A 19,104-nucleotide genomic window follows, 5' to 3' on the forward strand; every position below is an offset into this window, starting at 1 on the left:
ACTACATCTTTTTGCGTAGAGTGTTCTGGGGGCAGCCCACAAGTGTCACCACGCTTCCGGCGCCAACATAACATGCCCACAACTTTGGAATGTGGGAGGAAACCAGAGCACCCAGAGGAAACCCACGCAGACACGGGGAAAACGTACAAACTCCTTACAGACAGTGGCAGGAATTGAACCCGGGTCGCTGGTGCTGTAACGCGTTACGCTGACTGCTACACTACCTTGCCTGCGGTACAAGAAGAGGGCAAGTAAGTATGACTACATCAGGCTCAACTCACCTATGGGATGGTTTTCTCCATTTAGACACCAGTCCTGATGTATGTGAGGACCCTGCAAGGTCACTGGGGCTGGTCGGGTCTTTGCCGTGACTGAATTTAGTGCCTAGACCAATGCCAGGTGGACCATCCAGTTTTATTCTTTCTTGTCTTGAATATTGTGGTCTAATACTACAACTGAGTGGTTTGCTGGACCACCTTAGAGGACATTTGAGAGTCAATCACATTGGAATTTGGACATGGCCTCTACTTCCTCAGAAGGCTAAGGGTATTCAGCATGTCCCCAATAACCCGTAACAGTTTTTATAGATGCACCATTGAAAACATCCTATCTAAATGCATCACAGCTTGGTACGGCAACTGGTCCATCCAAAACCACAAGAAACTGCAGAGAGTTGTGAACACAGCCCAGTCCATCCCGTAAACCAGCCTCCCCTCCATGGACTCTGTCTACACTTCCCACTGCCTCGGGGAAGCAGCCAACGTAATCAAAGACCCCACCCAACCACAGTCAGAATCAGATTCAGAATCAGGTTTATTATCAACGATGTATGTCGTGAAATTTGTTGTTTTGAGGCAGCCGTACAGTGCAAGACATAAACATTCTCTCCTCCCCTCTCCCATCGGGCAGAAAATGCAATAGCTTGAATGCACATACCACCAGGTATTGGTATTGGTATTGGTTTATTATTGTCACTTGTACCGAGGTACAGTGAAAAACTTGTCTTGCATACCGATCGTACAGGTCAGTTCATTACACAGTGCAGTTACATTGAGTCAGTACAAAGTGCATTGATGTAGTACAGGTAAAAACAGTAACAGTACAGAGTAAAGTGTCACAGCTACAGAGAAAGTGCAGTGCAATAAGATGCAAGGTCACAACAAGGTAGATCGAGAAGCCATAGTCCATCTCATTGTAGAAGGGAACTGTTCAATAGTCTTATCACAGTGGGGTAGAAGCTGTCCTTAAGCCTGGTGGTACGTGCCCTCAGCCTCCTGTATCTTCTACCCGATGGAAGAGGAGAGAAGAGAGAATGACCCGGGTGGGTGGGGTCTTTGATTATGCCGGTTGCTTTGCCAAGGCAACGAGAGGTAAAGACAGAGTCCAAGGAGGGGAGGCTGATGTCCGTGATGTGCTGGGCCGTGTCCACAACTCTCTGCAGCTTCTTGTGGTCCTGGGCAGAGCAGTTGCTGTACCAAGCCGTGATACATCCAGATAGGATGCTTGACCACCAATGTGTTTTCTTGCATGCACAACGAATTGGAATGCATTGTAGATGTTGGCATTATGATTTGAAAATTATTTCTTTTACCTGTAATTTGTTTCCCTTTTAAATGGGAGCTGCAAAGATAAGTTAAAGTTATTTGCAACATTTCTGTAGTGCAGCCAATGAGGTCCTCGGAACAGCTGAGCCGCCGTGACACGAACATCAAGAGCAGCAATGTGGAATTTTTTGACTGACAACCTAAGTCATCGTAATTAGCAATTTACAAAAGAGGGAAATATCTTAGACCTCTCGGCTTAAACAAAACGTTGTCATGCTGATTGCAATTATTAACCAGTCGGAAGTGATTGGTCACTGAAAGCAATTAAGCAGAACCTCGTTCCCAAGCATTGCTAAGAATTCGTATGGTGGATCTTTTCCCCCCCAATTCCAGGAATACTATATAATCCAGTCCGGGTTTCTCCACATGCTCATATCTCTGAAAAGCGCAACGACGGGCTATCAGGACAGTAGGTGGGAAGAGCCTGAGTTCCTACAATGGCGGTAGTGCACCGGAGTCATGGAACTCAACGGTTCAAACACAGGAAAACCTTTGGTGAGTTCCCCCTGAGCTAACGACCTCTAACTTCTGCCTGTAGTTTAAAGGTGAACTTGAACTGTTTGTGTTCTGTCCCGTTCTTACAGCTGCAAGGAAGGAGGAATCTGCACTCGTTCGCTCCAAGTACCCACAGAAGATCCCGGTAAGGTGGTTCCTTCACTGATGGGCTCGCCATCTCCATCTTTAATTCACTAGCTTCACTTTGGCTCAAAGTTACAGCGACCCCCTGTTTTTCCCCCACAGGTTATTGTGGAGCGCTTTCCAGGCGAGGTTCATCTGAGTTCCTTGGAGAGAACTAAATACCTGGTTCCTCAGGATGTGTCGATGGGCCACTTCACCACCACTATCAGGTACAAGGGTTGTAGAAAGGCCTACAAGAGGAGAGGTTGTGCTTGAGTTGGTATTGGGAAATGAACCTGGTCAGGTGTCGGATCTCTCAGTGGGTGAACATTTTGGTGATAGTGATCATAATTCTATCTCTTTTATGTTAGCACTGGGCAGAGCGAGGAACAGACAGGCTAGAAAGGTGTTTACTTGAAGTAAAGGGAATTGAGGCTCTCAGGCAGGAAATTGGAAGATTAGATAGGGAAAAGATGGTCTCAAGGAAAAGTACGGAAGAAATGTGGCAAATATTCAGGGGATATTTGTGTGGAGTTCTGCATAGGCATGTTCCAATGAGATGGGAGTCATGAGGGGATACAGAAACTGTGTTGTACCGTGGCTATAATAAATCTAGTCAAAAGGAAAAGAGAAGCTTACAAAAGGTACAGAGAGCTGGGTAATGTTAGATCTGGAAGAGTATAAGGCTAATAGGAAGGAGCTTAAGAAGGCGATTAAGAGAGCCAGAAGGGGACATGAGAAGGCCTTGGCGGGCAGGATTAAGGAAAACCCCAAGGCATTCTACAGATATGTGAAGAGCAAGAGGATAAGATGGGCAAGAATAGGGCCTATCAAGTACAGCAGTAGGAAAGTGTGTATGGATCCAGAAGAAATGGCAGAGGTACTTAATGAATACTTTACGTCAGTATTCACTACAGAAAAAGATCTGGGGGATTGTAGTGGGGACTTGCAGCGGCCTGAAAAGCTTGAGCCTGTAGATATTAGGAAAGAGGTGGTGCTGAAACTTTTGGAAAGCATCAAGTTACATAAGTTGCTGGGACCAGATGAGATGTACCCCAGGCTGCTGTGGGAGGCGAGGGAAGGAATTGCTGAGCCTCTGACGATGATCTTTGCATCGTTGATAGAGACGGGAGAGGTTCTGGAAAATTGGTTGGTTGTGGATGTTGTTCCCTCTTTCAAGAAAGGGAGTAGGATAGCCCAGGGAATTACACTGGTGAGTCTCACCTCAGTGGTTGGTAAGCTGATGGAGAAGATGCTGAGAGGCAGGATCTATGAACATTTGGAGAGATATAATATGATTAGGAATAGTCAGCATGGCTCTGTCAAGGGCAGGTCCTGTCTTATGAGCCTGATTGAATTTTTTTGAGGATGTGACTAAACACATCGATGAAGGGAGAGCAGTAGATGTAGTGTACATGGATTTCAGCCAAGTGTTTGATAAGGTACCCTATGCAAGGCTTATTGAGAAAGTAAGGAGGCATGGGATCCAAGGGGACATTGCAGTGTGGATTCGGAACTGGCTGGCGTACAGAGTGGATGTTGAAGGGTCGTATTCTGCATGGAGGTCAGTGACCAGTGGTGTCCCTCGAAACTGTACCGGGACCCTTGCTCTTCGTGATTTTTTAAATGACCTGGATGAGGAAGTGGCGGGATGGGTTAGTAAGTTTGTGGATGACACAAAGGTTGGAGGTGTTGTGGATAGTGTGGAGGGCTGTCAGAGGTTACAGTGGTACATAGATAGGATGCAAAGTTGAGCTGAGAAGTGGCAGATGTAGCTCAACCCAGATGAGTGCGAAGTGGCTCATTTTGGTAGGTCAAATCTGATGGCAGAATATAGTCTTAATGGTAGGACTCTTAGCAGTGTGGAGGATCAGAGGGATCTTGGGGTCCAAGTCCATAGGACGCTCAAAATGGCTGTGCAGGTTGACTCTGTGGTTAAGAATGTATATGGTGTATTGTCCTTTATCAATCGGGGAATTGAATTTAGGAGCCGAGAGGTATTGTTGCAGCTATGTAGGACCCTGGTCAGACCCCACTTGGAGTACTGTACTCAGTTCTGGTCGCCTCACTACAGGAAGGATGTGGAAGCCACAGAAAGGGTGCAGAGGAGATTTACAAGGATGCTGCCTGGAATGCAGAGCATGCCTTATGCAGGTATATTGAGGGAACTTGGCCTCTTCTCCTTGGAGTGACGGAGGATGAGGGGGGACCTGATAGAGGTATATAAGATGATGAGAGGTATTGACTGGTTAGATAGTCAGAGGCTTCTCCCCAGGGCTGAAGTGGTGGCCACAAGAGGACATAGGTTTAAGGTGCTGGGGAGTAGGTATAGAGGAGATGTCAGGGGTAAGTCTTTTTTACTCAGTGGTGAGTGCATGGAATGGGCTGCTGGCAATGGTGGTGGAGGTGGATACGATAGTCTCTTTTAAGAGACTGTTGGATAGGTACATGGCACTGAGAAAAATAGAGGGCTATGGGTAAGCCTAGTAACTTCTAAGGTAGGAACATGTTTGGCACAGCTTTGTGGGCTGAAGGGCCTGAATTGTGCTGTAGTTTTTCTATGTTCTGCTTTAAACAATCTGGCTCTTCACTGCCTTCAATTTAAGGGTCCTTCCTTGTTCTTGATACCCCACTTAAGACACAAGAGACTGTAGGTGCTGGAATCGGGAGCAACACACAAACCGCTGGAAGAACTTGGCAGGTTGGGTAGCATCTATGGAGGGAAATGGACAGTTGACATTTGTCATGGCTACAGCCTGATCTGCTGAGTTCCTCCAGTGTTTTGTGATGCTATAGTGGCATTATTTCTGACTGGGTATGATTTGGGCTGATTAGAACTGGCTGGGATGGATTCTTCTCAACAACATTTTGTTGTAGAGAAATTGTCTGCTTTCACTGGAGTAGCTTGCTGTTAAGTTTCTGCACCCATTTTAACTCTTGGTTAAATTAACGAGCAGACCAATAGCCCAGGGGACTGTTTGTACAATCTAAGACCAGCATTTATTGCCCTTGATGATGAGATACCACCTTGAACTGCTGCAGTCCTTCTGGTGAATGTTTTCCCCAGTCATGGGGAAATGTTTGTGTGATCTTTAAAGAGCTGTGTGAAATGGTCCTCCATCTGGAATGATTCTTGCTGCTGTCTGGAATCAAACCCATGAGGGGTTAGCAGTTTCCTTTAGGGTTTTAACTTGTGCTGCCCCTATCTATAATGTATGGAAAACACAATGATGCTGGAGGAACTCAAGCAGGCCGGGCAGCATCCGTGGAGAAAAGCAGGTGATCAATGTTTCAGGTCAGGACCCTTCTTCAGGACTGAAGATAGGAAAAGGGGAAGCCCAATGTATAGGAGGGAAAAGCAGAGCAGTGATGTGGATGAAGGAGGGGAGGCGGGGTGGGCACAAGGTCTTAAGTAGATGCAGGTAAGAGATGGTGATAGGCAGGTGTGGGGGGGGGTCCCCACAACCCCACCATGCTGCTTCTCCTCTTCCCTTTCCTAGCCTTTTACCCATCCCCCTGGTGGATTTGCTCTCCCCTGTACCTGCCTATCACTATCTCTTACCTGCTTCTACCTATCACCACCTTGTGCCCACCCCACCTCCCCTCTTGTCCACCTATCACTACTCAGCTTTTCCCTCCAGGGTCAGGACCCTCAAGAAGGGTCCTGACCTGAAGTGTTAACTGCCTGCTTTTCTCCACAGATGCTGCCTGTTCTGCTGAGATCCTCCAGTGTCGTGTTTTTCATCTAGATTCCAGGTTGTTTCTCTATAATGTATGGGGGTAGGTGTGGCTGACATTGAGCATGTGATGGAGGCTGGTGTTGAAACATCTGTATCCCTCAATGCTCCTAACACATTTGATACAGGGAAGATGTACCTAATCCATCTTTCTCTAGAAAGTTGAAGTAAATGAAGATGCATTTCAGGATTAGTCTTGATGCCTTGAGTCTAAATCTGGGCCTTTAAGATTGCTACAATTCACAGGGTGTGGTCACTTGTAAAGCCAAGGTTACATTTTTTTTCTTCAGTGTCTATTTGAAGGAGTTGACCACATTGGGTTGGCTCAAAGACCAGGTTAAGATGGCAGACTTTCTTCCCTCCAACACCCCTGAACGCAACAGGGGAGGTGGGGAGACATCTGCTGTCCACTAGCTTCATGGTTGTAACTTGAACTTTAAATTCCTCAGTTACTATAGTGGGCTCTGAACTGGGCTTCCAGTTCAACAAACAATCTGCTGGAGGAACTCAGTGGGTCAAGCAGCATCTGTGAGGGTAAGAGGAATTGCCAATGCTTCGGGTGGAAACCCTGCATTGGGTCCTGAAATGCTGACAGTTCCTTTCAACCCCACAGATGCTGCTCAACCCACTGAGTTTCTCCAGCAGATTGTTGCTGCAAACTGCAGCATCTGCAGTCTCTTGCATCTCCCAGATCCAGTATTCTACCCTTAACTTGACTACTATAACGCTGCACCTTGCCCACAAACACCCCACCTCTGCCTGCCCACCCCCACCCCCCCCCCCCCCCCCCCCCCCCCCATAACCAGCTTTGCCCATGTGGCTAGGATATGAGACCTTCCACTAACCACTAAATGGAGTTAAATTGGTGGAAGGGACTGGGGTGAAGCCCAGGGGAGAGGATGAATGTGGTGGTGTTGGCAAGAGACTGAAAAGTAGGTCTAGTTGTGCTTTATAAAGTTGTCGTTTCAGCAAATGGAACAGGAGATGGCTGAGTATTAATGAGTCTTGGCCTAATATTTCTGAATAGTCCATGAACCAACAAACATACCTTTTTGTTATCCTTTTTGCATTATTGATTTTTTTTGCAATTTTGTCTTGCTGCCACAAAACCAACTTGTTATTTAAGTTGGTGATAATAAACCTGATTAAGTCTTGGTTTAAGTTCTCAAACATTAGCCCACTGAATTTGCTTGTTACCTTTTTCTCATTGGTGGGTCCTGTCCTTTCCACAGGAACCGGTTAGCTCTGACACCCAATCAAACATTCTACCTTCTGGTGAAGAACAGGAGCCTCACCAACATGTCTGCCACCATTGGTGAATTAGATGAAGAATTCAGGGATTCTGATGGCTTCCTCTACTTCTCCTATGCATCCCAGGAGATGTTTGGGGCAAGCTAGTGAAGATTTGATTTGGAGTGAGGGTCTGGAAAGAAATCTGATTTGATATTGCTCATCACGCACTGCTTGAAATATTTTTAAGTTCAGAAGGTGACAATTTAACAATTGGAAGCGTTTATGGTGGACACTTAACATTTTTATTAAGCTAATTGTTTTAATCAAACCTTATTTAAACATGAGCCAAGAGAGGTGATGTACTTAACTCAGGGAAAGGGAGATGTGGCACAAGTGAAATAATCCATCACCGTGCAGTTTGCCATTGCTACAAGTGCAATGTCCACACTTACTAACTTCAATCTTCTAACAGTTCTGAAGAAATACCAAGTGAACTGAAGCACTGCAGGGCTTGACCAGTCATTTTGGTGCTGGTACTAACTAATTCTGATTTGACGCTCTTATTTACACATGAGCACTTAGTTTTGCCTGAGTTGTATTGTTTTTCTTGATACCTTGCCCTATTGTTTCAATATTTATTGGTGTTCTTTCCAATTCTTGTTTGGAAGAACACTTTAATCTGTATTGCAATTTTTAATAACTGACAAACTTGCAATTTCAATAAAACCCCTGTTAATGACATATTTGTGGATGTTCTATACTTAAGGCAATTAAAGGCTGTTTACCTATAAATTGTGTCTGGAGAACATTAATGCGGCAAATGTTATAGTAACCTAATCAAGACAAGCTGCTTGACTTTGGTTTGAATAGCACTAATGTCCTGAAATGGAATACCGAAGTTTGACTTGAGTTTAAAAAATGCAGATGATCTGCTGGTCATCTCAACTTGCTGCTTAAGCCAATTGCAGCTTTCAAAGGGAGTTGTTTTTTTTCCCTTGCCCTGAATGTTGAGGGGTGGAGAAGGTACCTGAATGCATGCATCTTGAAGTAAGAACAAGCTACTTAAACTTGCTCTTCAGTATCTTCCAACATTTGTTTTCCCTTTCACCCTGTGTAGTGTTCATTCCAACCTGTTTCGATAATACTGCTGAGCATTATCTGCCCCCTGTTCCAGATGACTGGAGAAATTTCTCTTGCAACCATAGCCAAGTCCTAGACTGGAGAAATGGCCCCTGGGCTCAAGTGTAAAGTAATGAGGTAAAAGTTCACATTGCATTTTCATTAAGGTCTAGTTCCAGTGGTATTTGTAAAGGTCTGCAGAACCATGCAGAGGTGACTGGTGTTCCTTCATTGCTGAAAAAATATTGTATCCCATAAGGGATGAATGGCCTTGAGTTGTAAGCACTTCATGCTGGTTTGTTAGATGGGTAACCAGTTCCATCTACCAGTCTTTTCTCTATAGCCTTAAAATATTTTTCTTTCACTTATCCAATTTCTCTAAGGACCACAATAGTACCTGGCTCCACAACACCTGCGTTTTTCCTTCTTGCTCTTGATTCTTTTCACTTTTTTATGCCAGTGACCTCTAGTGCTTTCCCCTCCAGGAAAGGGAACAAATCCCACTAGACTTTTGTGTAACTCAGTCAACTCTCCCCTTAAGTTCTAGCTGCTAATCTACCCTTGTAACTATTCATTCCCCTGTACTTGGCTCTTTCCTGGTTCCTTGGATGCCTTCTGGATCCTATGTGATGACCAGAACTGAACACTTGAGGTTGGACTTCCTTTGAATAGCTGGTGAATATTGTTATCTTTACAATTCTGTTCTTGGTGCATGATGCTGAAACTTCAAGATATCTATTTATTAGTCACATGTACATCAACACAGTGAAATGTATCCACAGCCAAGGGCTCTAGCAACTTAGAGGGAAATTAAAAATCCTCTTCAGGAGTAAAGGAAGACTTTGGAAGTATTGGTATTTTTTTTAAAAAAAGGGACATTGGGATAATGGAAATGACCATTTGCACCCTGCAAAGATGCAGTACTCTGGACTCATTTGTACAGCATGGAAATGGGGGCCCTTCAGGCAACTCCTCCATGCTGGCTGACTGACTGGTGAGCTAGCCCCGTAGTGCTCTTAAACTTCTATCCTTATCTGGATGGCTTTTAAGTGTTCCTAATGTGCCCACCTCAACCACTATTTCTGGCAGCACATTCAAAATATGCACCACCCTTTGCATGAAGAAATGGCCACTGATCTTAAATCTATGCCCTCCTGGTTTTTTTTTTAAGCACTCCCTCCTCCAGGAGGGGAGATTGTACTTTCACGCTGTCTCTACCCCTGTATTCATCTCGGGTCACCCCTCAAACTCCTACATTCCAGGGAATGAAGTCCTAATCTACACAACATCTCCCTGTAACTCAGGCCCCCCCCCCCCCCCAAGTACAGGCAACATCCTAGTCAATCTTTTCTGCACCTTTTAGTTTAATAACACCTTTCCTATGATAGGGTGACCAAAACTGTACACAATACTCCACGCATGCAGCCTCACCAATATCTTGTATAACCTGTATATGCAACATGTCTTAACTCCTAAGACTCATGCCAAATGCTGCCTTCACCCTATCTACCTGTGACACTGCTTTCAGCAAACTATGCACTCTGAGTGAGGAAGAAAAGGGTTAAGAATTGTGACCATACCTATAACTGATAGAAAAAATACCTCTCCAGCAAGAGCAAGCAAGCCACTGACTCACTAGATGGAGTGTTAAATACTTTGTTCCAGGTATTGATCTGCTAGACTGTAGCGATACTGGGTGCAGTAAACATCGAGGTGGAATCTTGGTCTAAACAATGAAGGGTGATACCTGCCTTTAAATTTCTTGATTATAACTCAATTATAATAAACAATAGGTGTGCTGTCTGTCTTGGATTGACCGAGACTTCTGGCGCCGTATGCATTAAGTGTGCGTGACAATACATGTATAAATCTGTCTACCCCTTTGTACTGGGAGAACTCAGTGACTCTTGATGAGTGCTGAAGAGCCTTCTCTTTAGCAGTGCACTGCTAATAAACGTGTTTTATCAAATCGACCTCGTGGCACTGTGTAGCTTTACATCAGACAGCAGTGAGAATTGAATTACGGGACAACAATTGGCGAGCCAGTCAGGAGTCCAACACTGTTTTGGAAGCAGCGTGAGCGATCGATGGGGACCACGACTACCTGAGGTGGAAGGGCCCACGAGGTAAAATTCACCTTGATCCCTCTTGGGCAGCTGGACTGCTGACCGATCCCTTTGCTTATCGAAAACCCTCTGACGGACTCCTCGTGAACCTGTCCGAGTGCCACAGTTAGGTTCAGGTTTGGGGTTTGTCTCCCCAGGTTTGGGTTTTAAGTTTGTGAAATTAAAGGTTTTTGAGCTCTAAGTTTTGAGATCAGTACTACCACCCTGCCTTAAACCAGTTCTTAAGAGGGGAAATCCCCCACGGGAAGGTCAGGAACCTGAAGTGGGTGAAGGAAAGAGACTGATCTTATAGATAATCGCAGTGATTTGTACTGTACGATTGGGAAGAATACAAAATGGGACAAAGTCTGGGTCCAATACCCCACTATCTAAGTTATGTAAAGATGATCCAAAGAATGAGAGTGACTTCTGTAAATTATTGGCATGCCTCAATAAAAAAAATTGGGGAACGAGATATGGCCATTGGGGGGAACTTGGGATGTAGATGTGCCTAAAGGCAGAAAAGGCAATTTGGGAACAGAATACCGGGGGGAAAAATGGAAAATATTAATGTCTACTTGGAGAAAAATGGCCGAAGACCTAACAAATAAATCCCAACAGAATAGTTGGGAGCATAATGTGTGCAGAAGGGGAATTAGTGTGTGTGATGAAAATGGAAATCCTAAGAGTTGAAGTCCTGAGGTCTCAGTGTGGAGACCACGATGCTGAAAGGAACAGAAGGGAGAGAGAAGGGGTAGATGAGGAGAATAGGGAGAAACGCAGGAATAAAAATAAAAGAAATAAGGATAAAGTGGAGGTACCTCCCGACATGTCTGGTGTGCCCCTATTGTTCCAAATTAATGATATGGATGAAAATAAGGAGGATTGGATGGTCTGACCTACAGCCCCTACCTACCACTACCACCACCCCCCCCCTCCATATAATGCAGCTAGTCTGCAAGCCGTTCCGCCCTCGCCACCAGCGACTGCTAGCCAAGTCCTGCCCCAAGGACAATTCCGTGGCCCTATTGCATCCCGAACTAGAAATCAGTGTAGACAAAGAAACCCACATACAAGCGGCTCTAAGGCCACAGACAAGTGACGGAATTTTTTAGTAGGGGACAGTCCTTCAATAGATTCTCAGACAGACACTGACTCTGATTCTGCTGCTGATTATGGTGACCCTACAGATCCCAACCTACCACCTATGTTGAACGAGCCAAGGTTAAGAAACAATTCCCCAACAGGAGCATTCCCAATCCCGATCCAACCCAAGCAAGTGCTCATCCTACAATCCAAATCTACACCCCTTGGAAGCCTCAGGATATGTGCCTATCATTCCAACCTAGGACCAGGTAACCACCATTAGAACTGCCCTTCGCAAAACCCTCCAACAGCCTATTGACGTAACTAAGGTTTTAGAATGCCGACCAAAACAGGGTGAGGACAGCCTGGATTTTTGCGACCACTTCTGTTCACTTTACGGTACCTATGCAGGGGACGACACCTACAACAGAGGCAATGCCCCCCCCCAGTTTAACACCCTCCTATTCCAATGCATCCCTGAGGGAGTGGTGTCAGCTATCCACACTAATGACATGAACTGGCCTGACCACACACGACAAGCCATGAGGAGAGCCCTAGTCCACTTCTGGAGTAATGGGTGCAATTCGAAAGCCACAAGGGTAAAACAGGAAATGGTCCAGAGACCCCCTCGGCCCCAACCTCCCTACTCCAATAATGCGGGCTATCAAATGGAACGGCAACTTTGCGCTCCAGGAGGGGCTGACCGGCCCGGTAAAGGATATCCACTGTACCCCAATGACTTGAGAGCCCCAGTGTATGGGCCCCTGTGTGAGCCACCACCACTGCCCTCTTGTAATTACCTAGGACCCAGGGGACCCCAACAACCCACACTGGCAAGTGCCAGGTTGACAGGATGCTACCTTTGTGGGGCACCTGACCAGTGGCAGTGGGACTGCCCCCACTACTACCATCAGCAGACTAAACCCCCTGGTAGATAACAACCATTCTCAACCAACAACCCATTTTCTGCCTGACTAGCTGTGGACAGTAGCCATTCCATGTACCCTACCTTCACCGATAACCCAGATGATGAACCCATCATCAATTTCTTAGCTGAGGGGAAATCAATCCTCTACGATAGACATGGGAGCAAATACCTTGACCCTCGAAGCTCCTTGTATCGCCCAGCATGATTTTAAACTGTCCACTGCTTCAGTTCCATTGAGCAGGCTGGAGGGACAGGAAAGATCCTATCCCTTAACTGAACCCTTACAAGTGAAATTTGAAGATTGGGAATGCCTGATCCAATTTGCAGTAACCCCAAACCTAGGGGTTAATTTAGCCAGGAGGGACCTGCTCTGCTCCCTCTGACTCAAAATACAATGCCTGGATGAAGGAATTACCATTACTGGCCCTAAACCCCATCGGACCCTCCGGATTCACCAGCCGCCTCAGTGGTGGATGGTGGACTTCACGAACAGATTTTGACCCACCCTTGAATACCCCTGACCCGCATGTGATGCTAGCTTATGACCCCACAGGGGCCTCGAGAGCTAGAATGGCTGTATGCTCCTTTCCTGGGTAGCACGGTGACTATCATTATTCTAGGGGAAGTAATGGGTAAGGAGGGGGCAGCACTTTTAGTCCAAGTGCCTAATGACTTGTGGAATCAGTCAGGCTTGATGTCCCCTCGTTACCCTGTCAGTTAACGAGGGTCATAAACCGAAGGAGCTGGGATTCCTAGCCCAACGGCTTCAGGTACAGGCAGACAAAAGCCTTTTTGGGGTTCCCCAGACTCTGCCAGAAGGGACCCTGACTTATTACCTCATTCCTTTCTCGGTGACAGGCCATTTACACCACCACCAGCCCCACCGACTCCCTTCGGATGAGCCAACCCCCAATTTATGGGTCGCGTCGAAGTCTGAGGTAGGATACACCCCAGTCCAAATCCGTGTAAGACCGGGCGTACAACTGTCTTCTGTCTCACAGAACCCCCTTGGGAGAGATTCATAGATTCATTCTGCAAACAGGGCATCCTGGTTCCTTGCCAATCACCTTGCAACACCCCCATTTTACCCATCCCCAAACCCAGGCAGACAGAATGGCGCCTTGTACAAGACCTGCATAAGGTCAATGAGATAGTGGAGCCACTACATCCCATGTTCCTGAATCCAGCCACCATTCTCAGCAGCATCCCTGCCGACTCCTGTGTTTTTACTATTGTGAACCTGCAGCATGCATTTTTTTTTGCGATTTTCCCCTATCTCCCGACTCGCAGTACCTGTTTGCTTTCACCTTCCAAGGTCAGCAATACACTTGGACGCGCCTCCCGCAAGGTCTTATAGACTCCCTGACTATTTTTTCCCAAGTTTTGCATAAACAACTTCAAGGGTTGCACCTTTATGACAAATCCACCGTTGTCCAGTATGTCAATGACCTTTTTATTGGCAAGCCCCTCGGAGCCTGTCAACATTGTGGACATGAATAGACTACTTAACGCGCTCCACTCTTGGGGATACGTAATACCTCCACAGAGTAAAACGAACCCAGCGTCAGGTGAAATTTCTGGGCAACCCCTTAAGTGCTACTGAGCAGCGGCTCACTCCCGAACATATTGCTCCCATCATTGCCACCACCCGCTACCCTGAAGGGTATGCACGCATTCTTAGGTTTAGTAAATTTCTGCAGGCAGTGGCTACCTAACGTAGCCCTCCTTACTAAGCACCTCTCACCCCTGGCCTCAAGCCAGTCCAGGGGACATTTCAAACTTACGAAAGAACAAAAGGAGGCCTTTGATAAGCTCAAGCAGGCCCTTGCCAGTGCCCTGGCCCTGGGATGCCCTCTATATGATCGTCCATTTCAGCTTTTCGTGAATGTCCTCAAGGACTGCGCTACAGCCATCCTTACTCAGACCCATGGGGATAGGAGAAGACCGGTGGCATACTACTCCACCCGGCTGGACCAGTGGCTAGGGGGCTTCTGCCATGTTCTCAAATGCTTCCAGCCATCTATTCCCTAGTAACAGCAGCCTCCAATATAACCCTGCAACAGTCAGTAGTTATTTATTCCTCCCATACTGTAACAGCACTCTTAACCTCTCACCAGACGCAACACCTTACCCAAGCCTGCTTAAGCAGGTACGAGGTAGCACTCCTGAATAACCCACTCCTCACTTTTGCATACTGCACCACCATTAATCCTGCCACCTTCCTAGAGGCCCCACCTGAGGATCTTGCAGATCCACCACGTGACTGTTTAATGAGTAACCACTTTTTGACTGCACCCTGTCCGGACCTTTCAGGTAAGACCATCCAGTCAGCCGACTTAAACCTGTATGTCGACGGCAGTTCCTACGTCTCCGAACAGGGAACTCGCCTTTGCGGCTATGCCATAGTCAATGACTCTCAGGTTGTGGAGTCTGCATCTTTGCAGCCCCCAGTCTCTGCCCAAAAAGCAGAACTCTTTGCCCTGACCGGAGCTTGTATTATAGCCAAGGACAAAGTAGCTAACATCTTCACTGATTCCCATTATGCTTTTGGAGTTGCCCATGATTTTGGCCAACTCTAGGAGCACAGAGGATTTTTGACCTCTACAGGTAGCCCCATGCAGAATGTGGCTTATGTAAAGAACCTCCTCCAGGCCATCATTAAATGCACGGCTCACCTTTCAGATGCCTCCCTAGTAACACAGGGCAATAACAGGGCGGACACAGGCTAAATTGGCAGCACACCATGGGTCTAAAACAGTTTCGACTGCAGAAGAACAGGCAGTTCTTTGCAAGCCAAAGATAACAAGCAGGGCACCCCAGACATGGTCACTGTGCAGCACTTACTGGGGGGGACGCCCCTGACTCCGAAAAACAAACGTGGAAGGCGCACGGGTGCGTGCACTCTGCGCCACATGACCTCTGGATCACTCCAGTCAGTCAAGTATGTACACCTGATTCTTTGTTATCAATGCTTATTGACTGCCTACACTCTGACACCCACCTTGGCAAGGAGGGAATGAGTAACATTTTACTGCATACCTGGTGAGGACCCAGTTTGGAGGAAGCAGCACAAGGCAAAATACAATCGTGTTTGATATGCCAACAAACCAATGCTGGGAAAGGGGTGAGGTGCACCCCAGGCAAAACCCCTTTGCCAGGTGGTCCTTTTGAATGTATACAACTTGACTTTATTGAATGACTGCGTGTACATTGTTACAAGTACTGTCTCGTTATCATTGATGTATTTAGTAGATGGATTGAAGCTTTTCCAACCACCAACAATAAGGCCTCAACGGTGGTGAAGTTATTGCTTACAGAGGTTATACCAAGGTTTGGGTACCCCGACAGATAAGTTCAGACAATGGCCCCCACTTCATAGGGAAAATAAATAAGGAGTTGTGCGAGGCACTGCATATCGAACAGCAGTTCCACTGCACCTACCACCCTCAGGCAGCAGGTGTAGTAGAACGAGCTAACGACACCCTTAAGAATAAACCAACCAAATTAGTGTCAGAGACAGGGCTAAACTGGCTGAAGGTTCTCCCTTTGGCATTATACCACATGAGAATTACCCCCCCCCCCCCCCCCCCCCACTTGGCCACCAGGGTATCGGCTGCCTAAATCGTCTATGGATGTCCGGGAAGAACCCCATGGGACGCTGACACCCAGCCCCCCCCCCCCACCCAGGTTGACCTTAATATCATGGGGGATGGACTACGAAGGTATTTCAGACAACTTACGTCCTCTTTAAAGTTTCTTCATTCACAGGTGGCGAGTGCCTTTAAACCACTTGAAGGACAGAATGCGGAACTGCCTGACCTGGAAATCGGAGACTCAGTACTGATACGAGATTGGGAGCGCCCTAAACTTGGACCTCGGTGGAAGGGGCCCTTCCAGATACTACTCCAAACTCCAACAGCCGTGAAAGTAAAGGGCCAGGAACGCTGGATTCATCTGAGCGACTGTAAACGATGGCCGCCGGAAGAAAGATGATATTTCTTAAATTCGGACTCCTTACCATTACTAGTACTCTTGTGTGGGCGTTAGAGGAGAATTTGTTTTACAAAGTACATATGCAGCTACATGGGAATCGCACCATTTGCTACCCCTTGGCAGAGTCAGTGGAAGGTCTTTTTGTAGCCACACCAAGCTGGAGCCCCAGGGCCCTCATAAGGTATGAATACTCAAAAACAAAGTGTATTGGGCAGACAGGAACTAACCGGAGGGTGCTACCAGGTAAATGCTTGCAAAGAACAGTAAGAAGTCCTAGTAGCACAACCCACCACCAGTCCTTCTCTCACTGCTTCACTGGGGTTGTGGGATAGTGATCGTACAGCACACGATATCACGTGCCACTACTACTTGGACAGAGAGGAATTGCGGGTTTAAGGGAGGAATGGTTTAGGTGTGAGTGCGCTGCCACTAGGTGTGTGAGGTTACTTGCAGGAGAGCGATGGGTTTGTGGGGAAGGGAATGGGACCCATGTGAAATTGTCTAATGTCTCTTTAGAATGGCTAACCAGGGAGAATTACCTAAGGGAGCATGAGAGAGATGTTGCTGGGATCTCTTGGTATTCTCAAATGCCCAGTTCACGGCAATCGGGTAATGTAACCTGTTACCGGGCCAAGGAAGGGTATATGTTCCTCTTTAATGGCACTTACACCACCGCCACCCCCACTCTGCCAGCCTGGATTGCAATGGGAACGATCGGGCCGCTCACAGTCCCCTGCCCCCAGAAGGCTCATGTCCGACGAAGACTTGTGGTGCAGTCAGTTAGTGAGGAGTTCTGTGAGGATTGGAGGGATCCTATGTCATTGGGGTCTCCCTTATTGTCGTTAGGCTATGCATTCCTGAGTACTCTCTCTCTGGGGGGGGGGGGGGTTCGGCAGCAACTATAGCTGCAAAAAACTGGAACTACCTTATTTGTGGACTGGCTGCACTGGGAAACAGTACTATGGAGGGCCTGAAGGCAGTGAACCGGGAACTGGCGGAGCTTCGACTTTATGCCCAGCAGACCCGGTATGCTGTGGACTACCAGTTGGCTCAGCAAGGAGGAGTATGTGCCATAGTAGGGGACAAATGTGTCACTAATGTGAGAGATGACTCCTGCAACATCTCTCATACCATTCAGGACATGCAGAGGCAAGTAGATCGTTTTAGGCAGGGATTTTCAGGAGGGACAGGTTGGTTGGGGTGGCTACTAGGAGGATCGTGGGCATCATACCTGCTGCATGGAGCGGTGGGACTAATCCTTACTATAATAGTATGCTGTGTGGTGCTGGCCTGTCTAAATACCTGTTGCAAGGTCCTTATTAATAAGCTCTCGGCCCTGTTCTCTGCGCCACTCTAGTTTATCATGTAGTGATAAAAAGGAGGGAATGAGAAAGAAAAGGGTTAAGAATTGTGACCATACCTTTAGCTGATAGAAAAAATACCTCTCCAACAAGAGCAAGCAAGCCACTGACTCACTGGATGGAGTATTAAATACTTTGTTTCTGGGGTATTGATCTGTCCCAATCTGCTAGACCGTGGCAATACTGGGTGCAATAAACATCGAGGTGGAATCTTGGTCTAAACAATGAGGGGTGATACCTGCCTTTGAATTTCTTGATTATAACTCAATTATAATAAACATTGTGTGCTGTCTCGGGTTGATTGAAACTTGTGGCGCCGTATGCATTAAGTGTGCATGACGATACCTGTATAAATCTCTGTCTACCCCTTTGTACGGGGAGAACTCGGGAAGCGACTCTTGATGAGTGCTGAAGAGCCTCCTCCTCAGCGGTGCACGGCTAATAAACATGTTTTATCGAATCGCCCTCGTGGCACTGTGTAACTTTACATCGGACAGCAGTGGGAATTGAATTATGGGACAACGTGAGGTTCCTCTGTTCCATAATGTACCCTATCATTCACTGTATGTCCTACCCTGGTTTGATCTCCCAAAATGCAATACCTTGTATTTATCTGGATTGATGATAGAGATTAGTTGCTGGCCACAAAGTGAAAGTTGGAACATCTAACTTCCATTGTAGGACAGCAGCACTGGTGATCCAGTTGCATAGGGGAGACTAGAGGGCTGAATTCTTTGTGGAAACAGTCCATGGTGGGACCATAGCAACACTAACAACCAAGTGGTATATACTAGCAGTGGATCTGCTTGAACTAAAATTTGAAACATTGGGAGAATGAGGTATAAAAATATCATGGCTGGAGTTCTGGAAACCATGGCACAGATTCCATTTATCTGTCTACTTTAAATATTGCAGCTGGTTGTAATTTAACTTATTCTACTGAAGTCCTGCATTAGTGGAAGGTTGGGACAAACTTGAAAGGGAATGTTATTGCTCAACTCCCTTTTGAACAACATCATCTGTGGTCCATGTTCTATCCCACTACTATGATAAGATGGACTCTTGACCTCTCAATCTACCTCATCGCACCTGATCGTCTACCTGCACTCTGTAGCTCTAACACTTTATTCTGCATTGCTTTACCTTGTACTACCTCAGTGCACTGTGTAATGAATTGATCCGTATGAACAGTATGCAAGACAAATTTTTCACTGTACCTCAGTATGTGATAATAAACCAATTCTAATATTTGGCTATAACTTTATACTCAACTCTTCATCAGAAGGCCTGGACAGAGTAGATGTGGCAAAGTTATTTTTC

The 19,104-nt window shown here is 46.5% G+C and overlaps 1 protein-coding gene across 2 annotated transcripts; it reads left to right on the forward strand.

Annotated features, from left to right (window-relative positions):
- Window positions 1–1,905: 1,905 nt before the first annotated feature.
- LOC127568233 (microtubule-associated proteins 1A/1B light chain 3C-like) lies at window positions 1,906–18,867 on the forward strand. 2 transcript variants are annotated; one of them, XM_052011750.1, is made up of 4 exons: window positions 1,906–2,099; window positions 2,189–2,244; window positions 2,346–2,452; window positions 16,199–18,867. In XM_052011750.1, exons 1-4 carry the CDS (start codon window positions 2,042–2,044, stop codon window positions 16,272–16,274), a joined length of 297 nt encoding a protein of 98 aa, XP_051867710.1. In that variant the 5' UTR covers window positions 1,906–2,041; the 3' UTR covers window positions 16,275–18,867. The 2 variants fall into 2 exon arrangements, with proteins under 2 accessions (XP_051867710.1, XP_051867709.1); XM_052011749.1 differs by lacking the exon at window positions 16,199–18,867 and adding an exon at window positions 7,192–7,986.
- The last annotated feature ends 237 nt before the right edge of the window (window positions 18,868–19,104 follow it).

This window comes from Pristis pectinata, chromosome 3 (genome assembly GCF_009764475.1).
Source record: "Pristis pectinata isolate sPriPec2 chromosome 3, sPriPec2.1.pri, whole genome shotgun sequence".
NCBI classification, from domain to species: Eukaryota; Metazoa; Chordata; class Chondrichthyes; order Rhinopristiformes; family Pristidae; genus Pristis; species Pristis pectinata.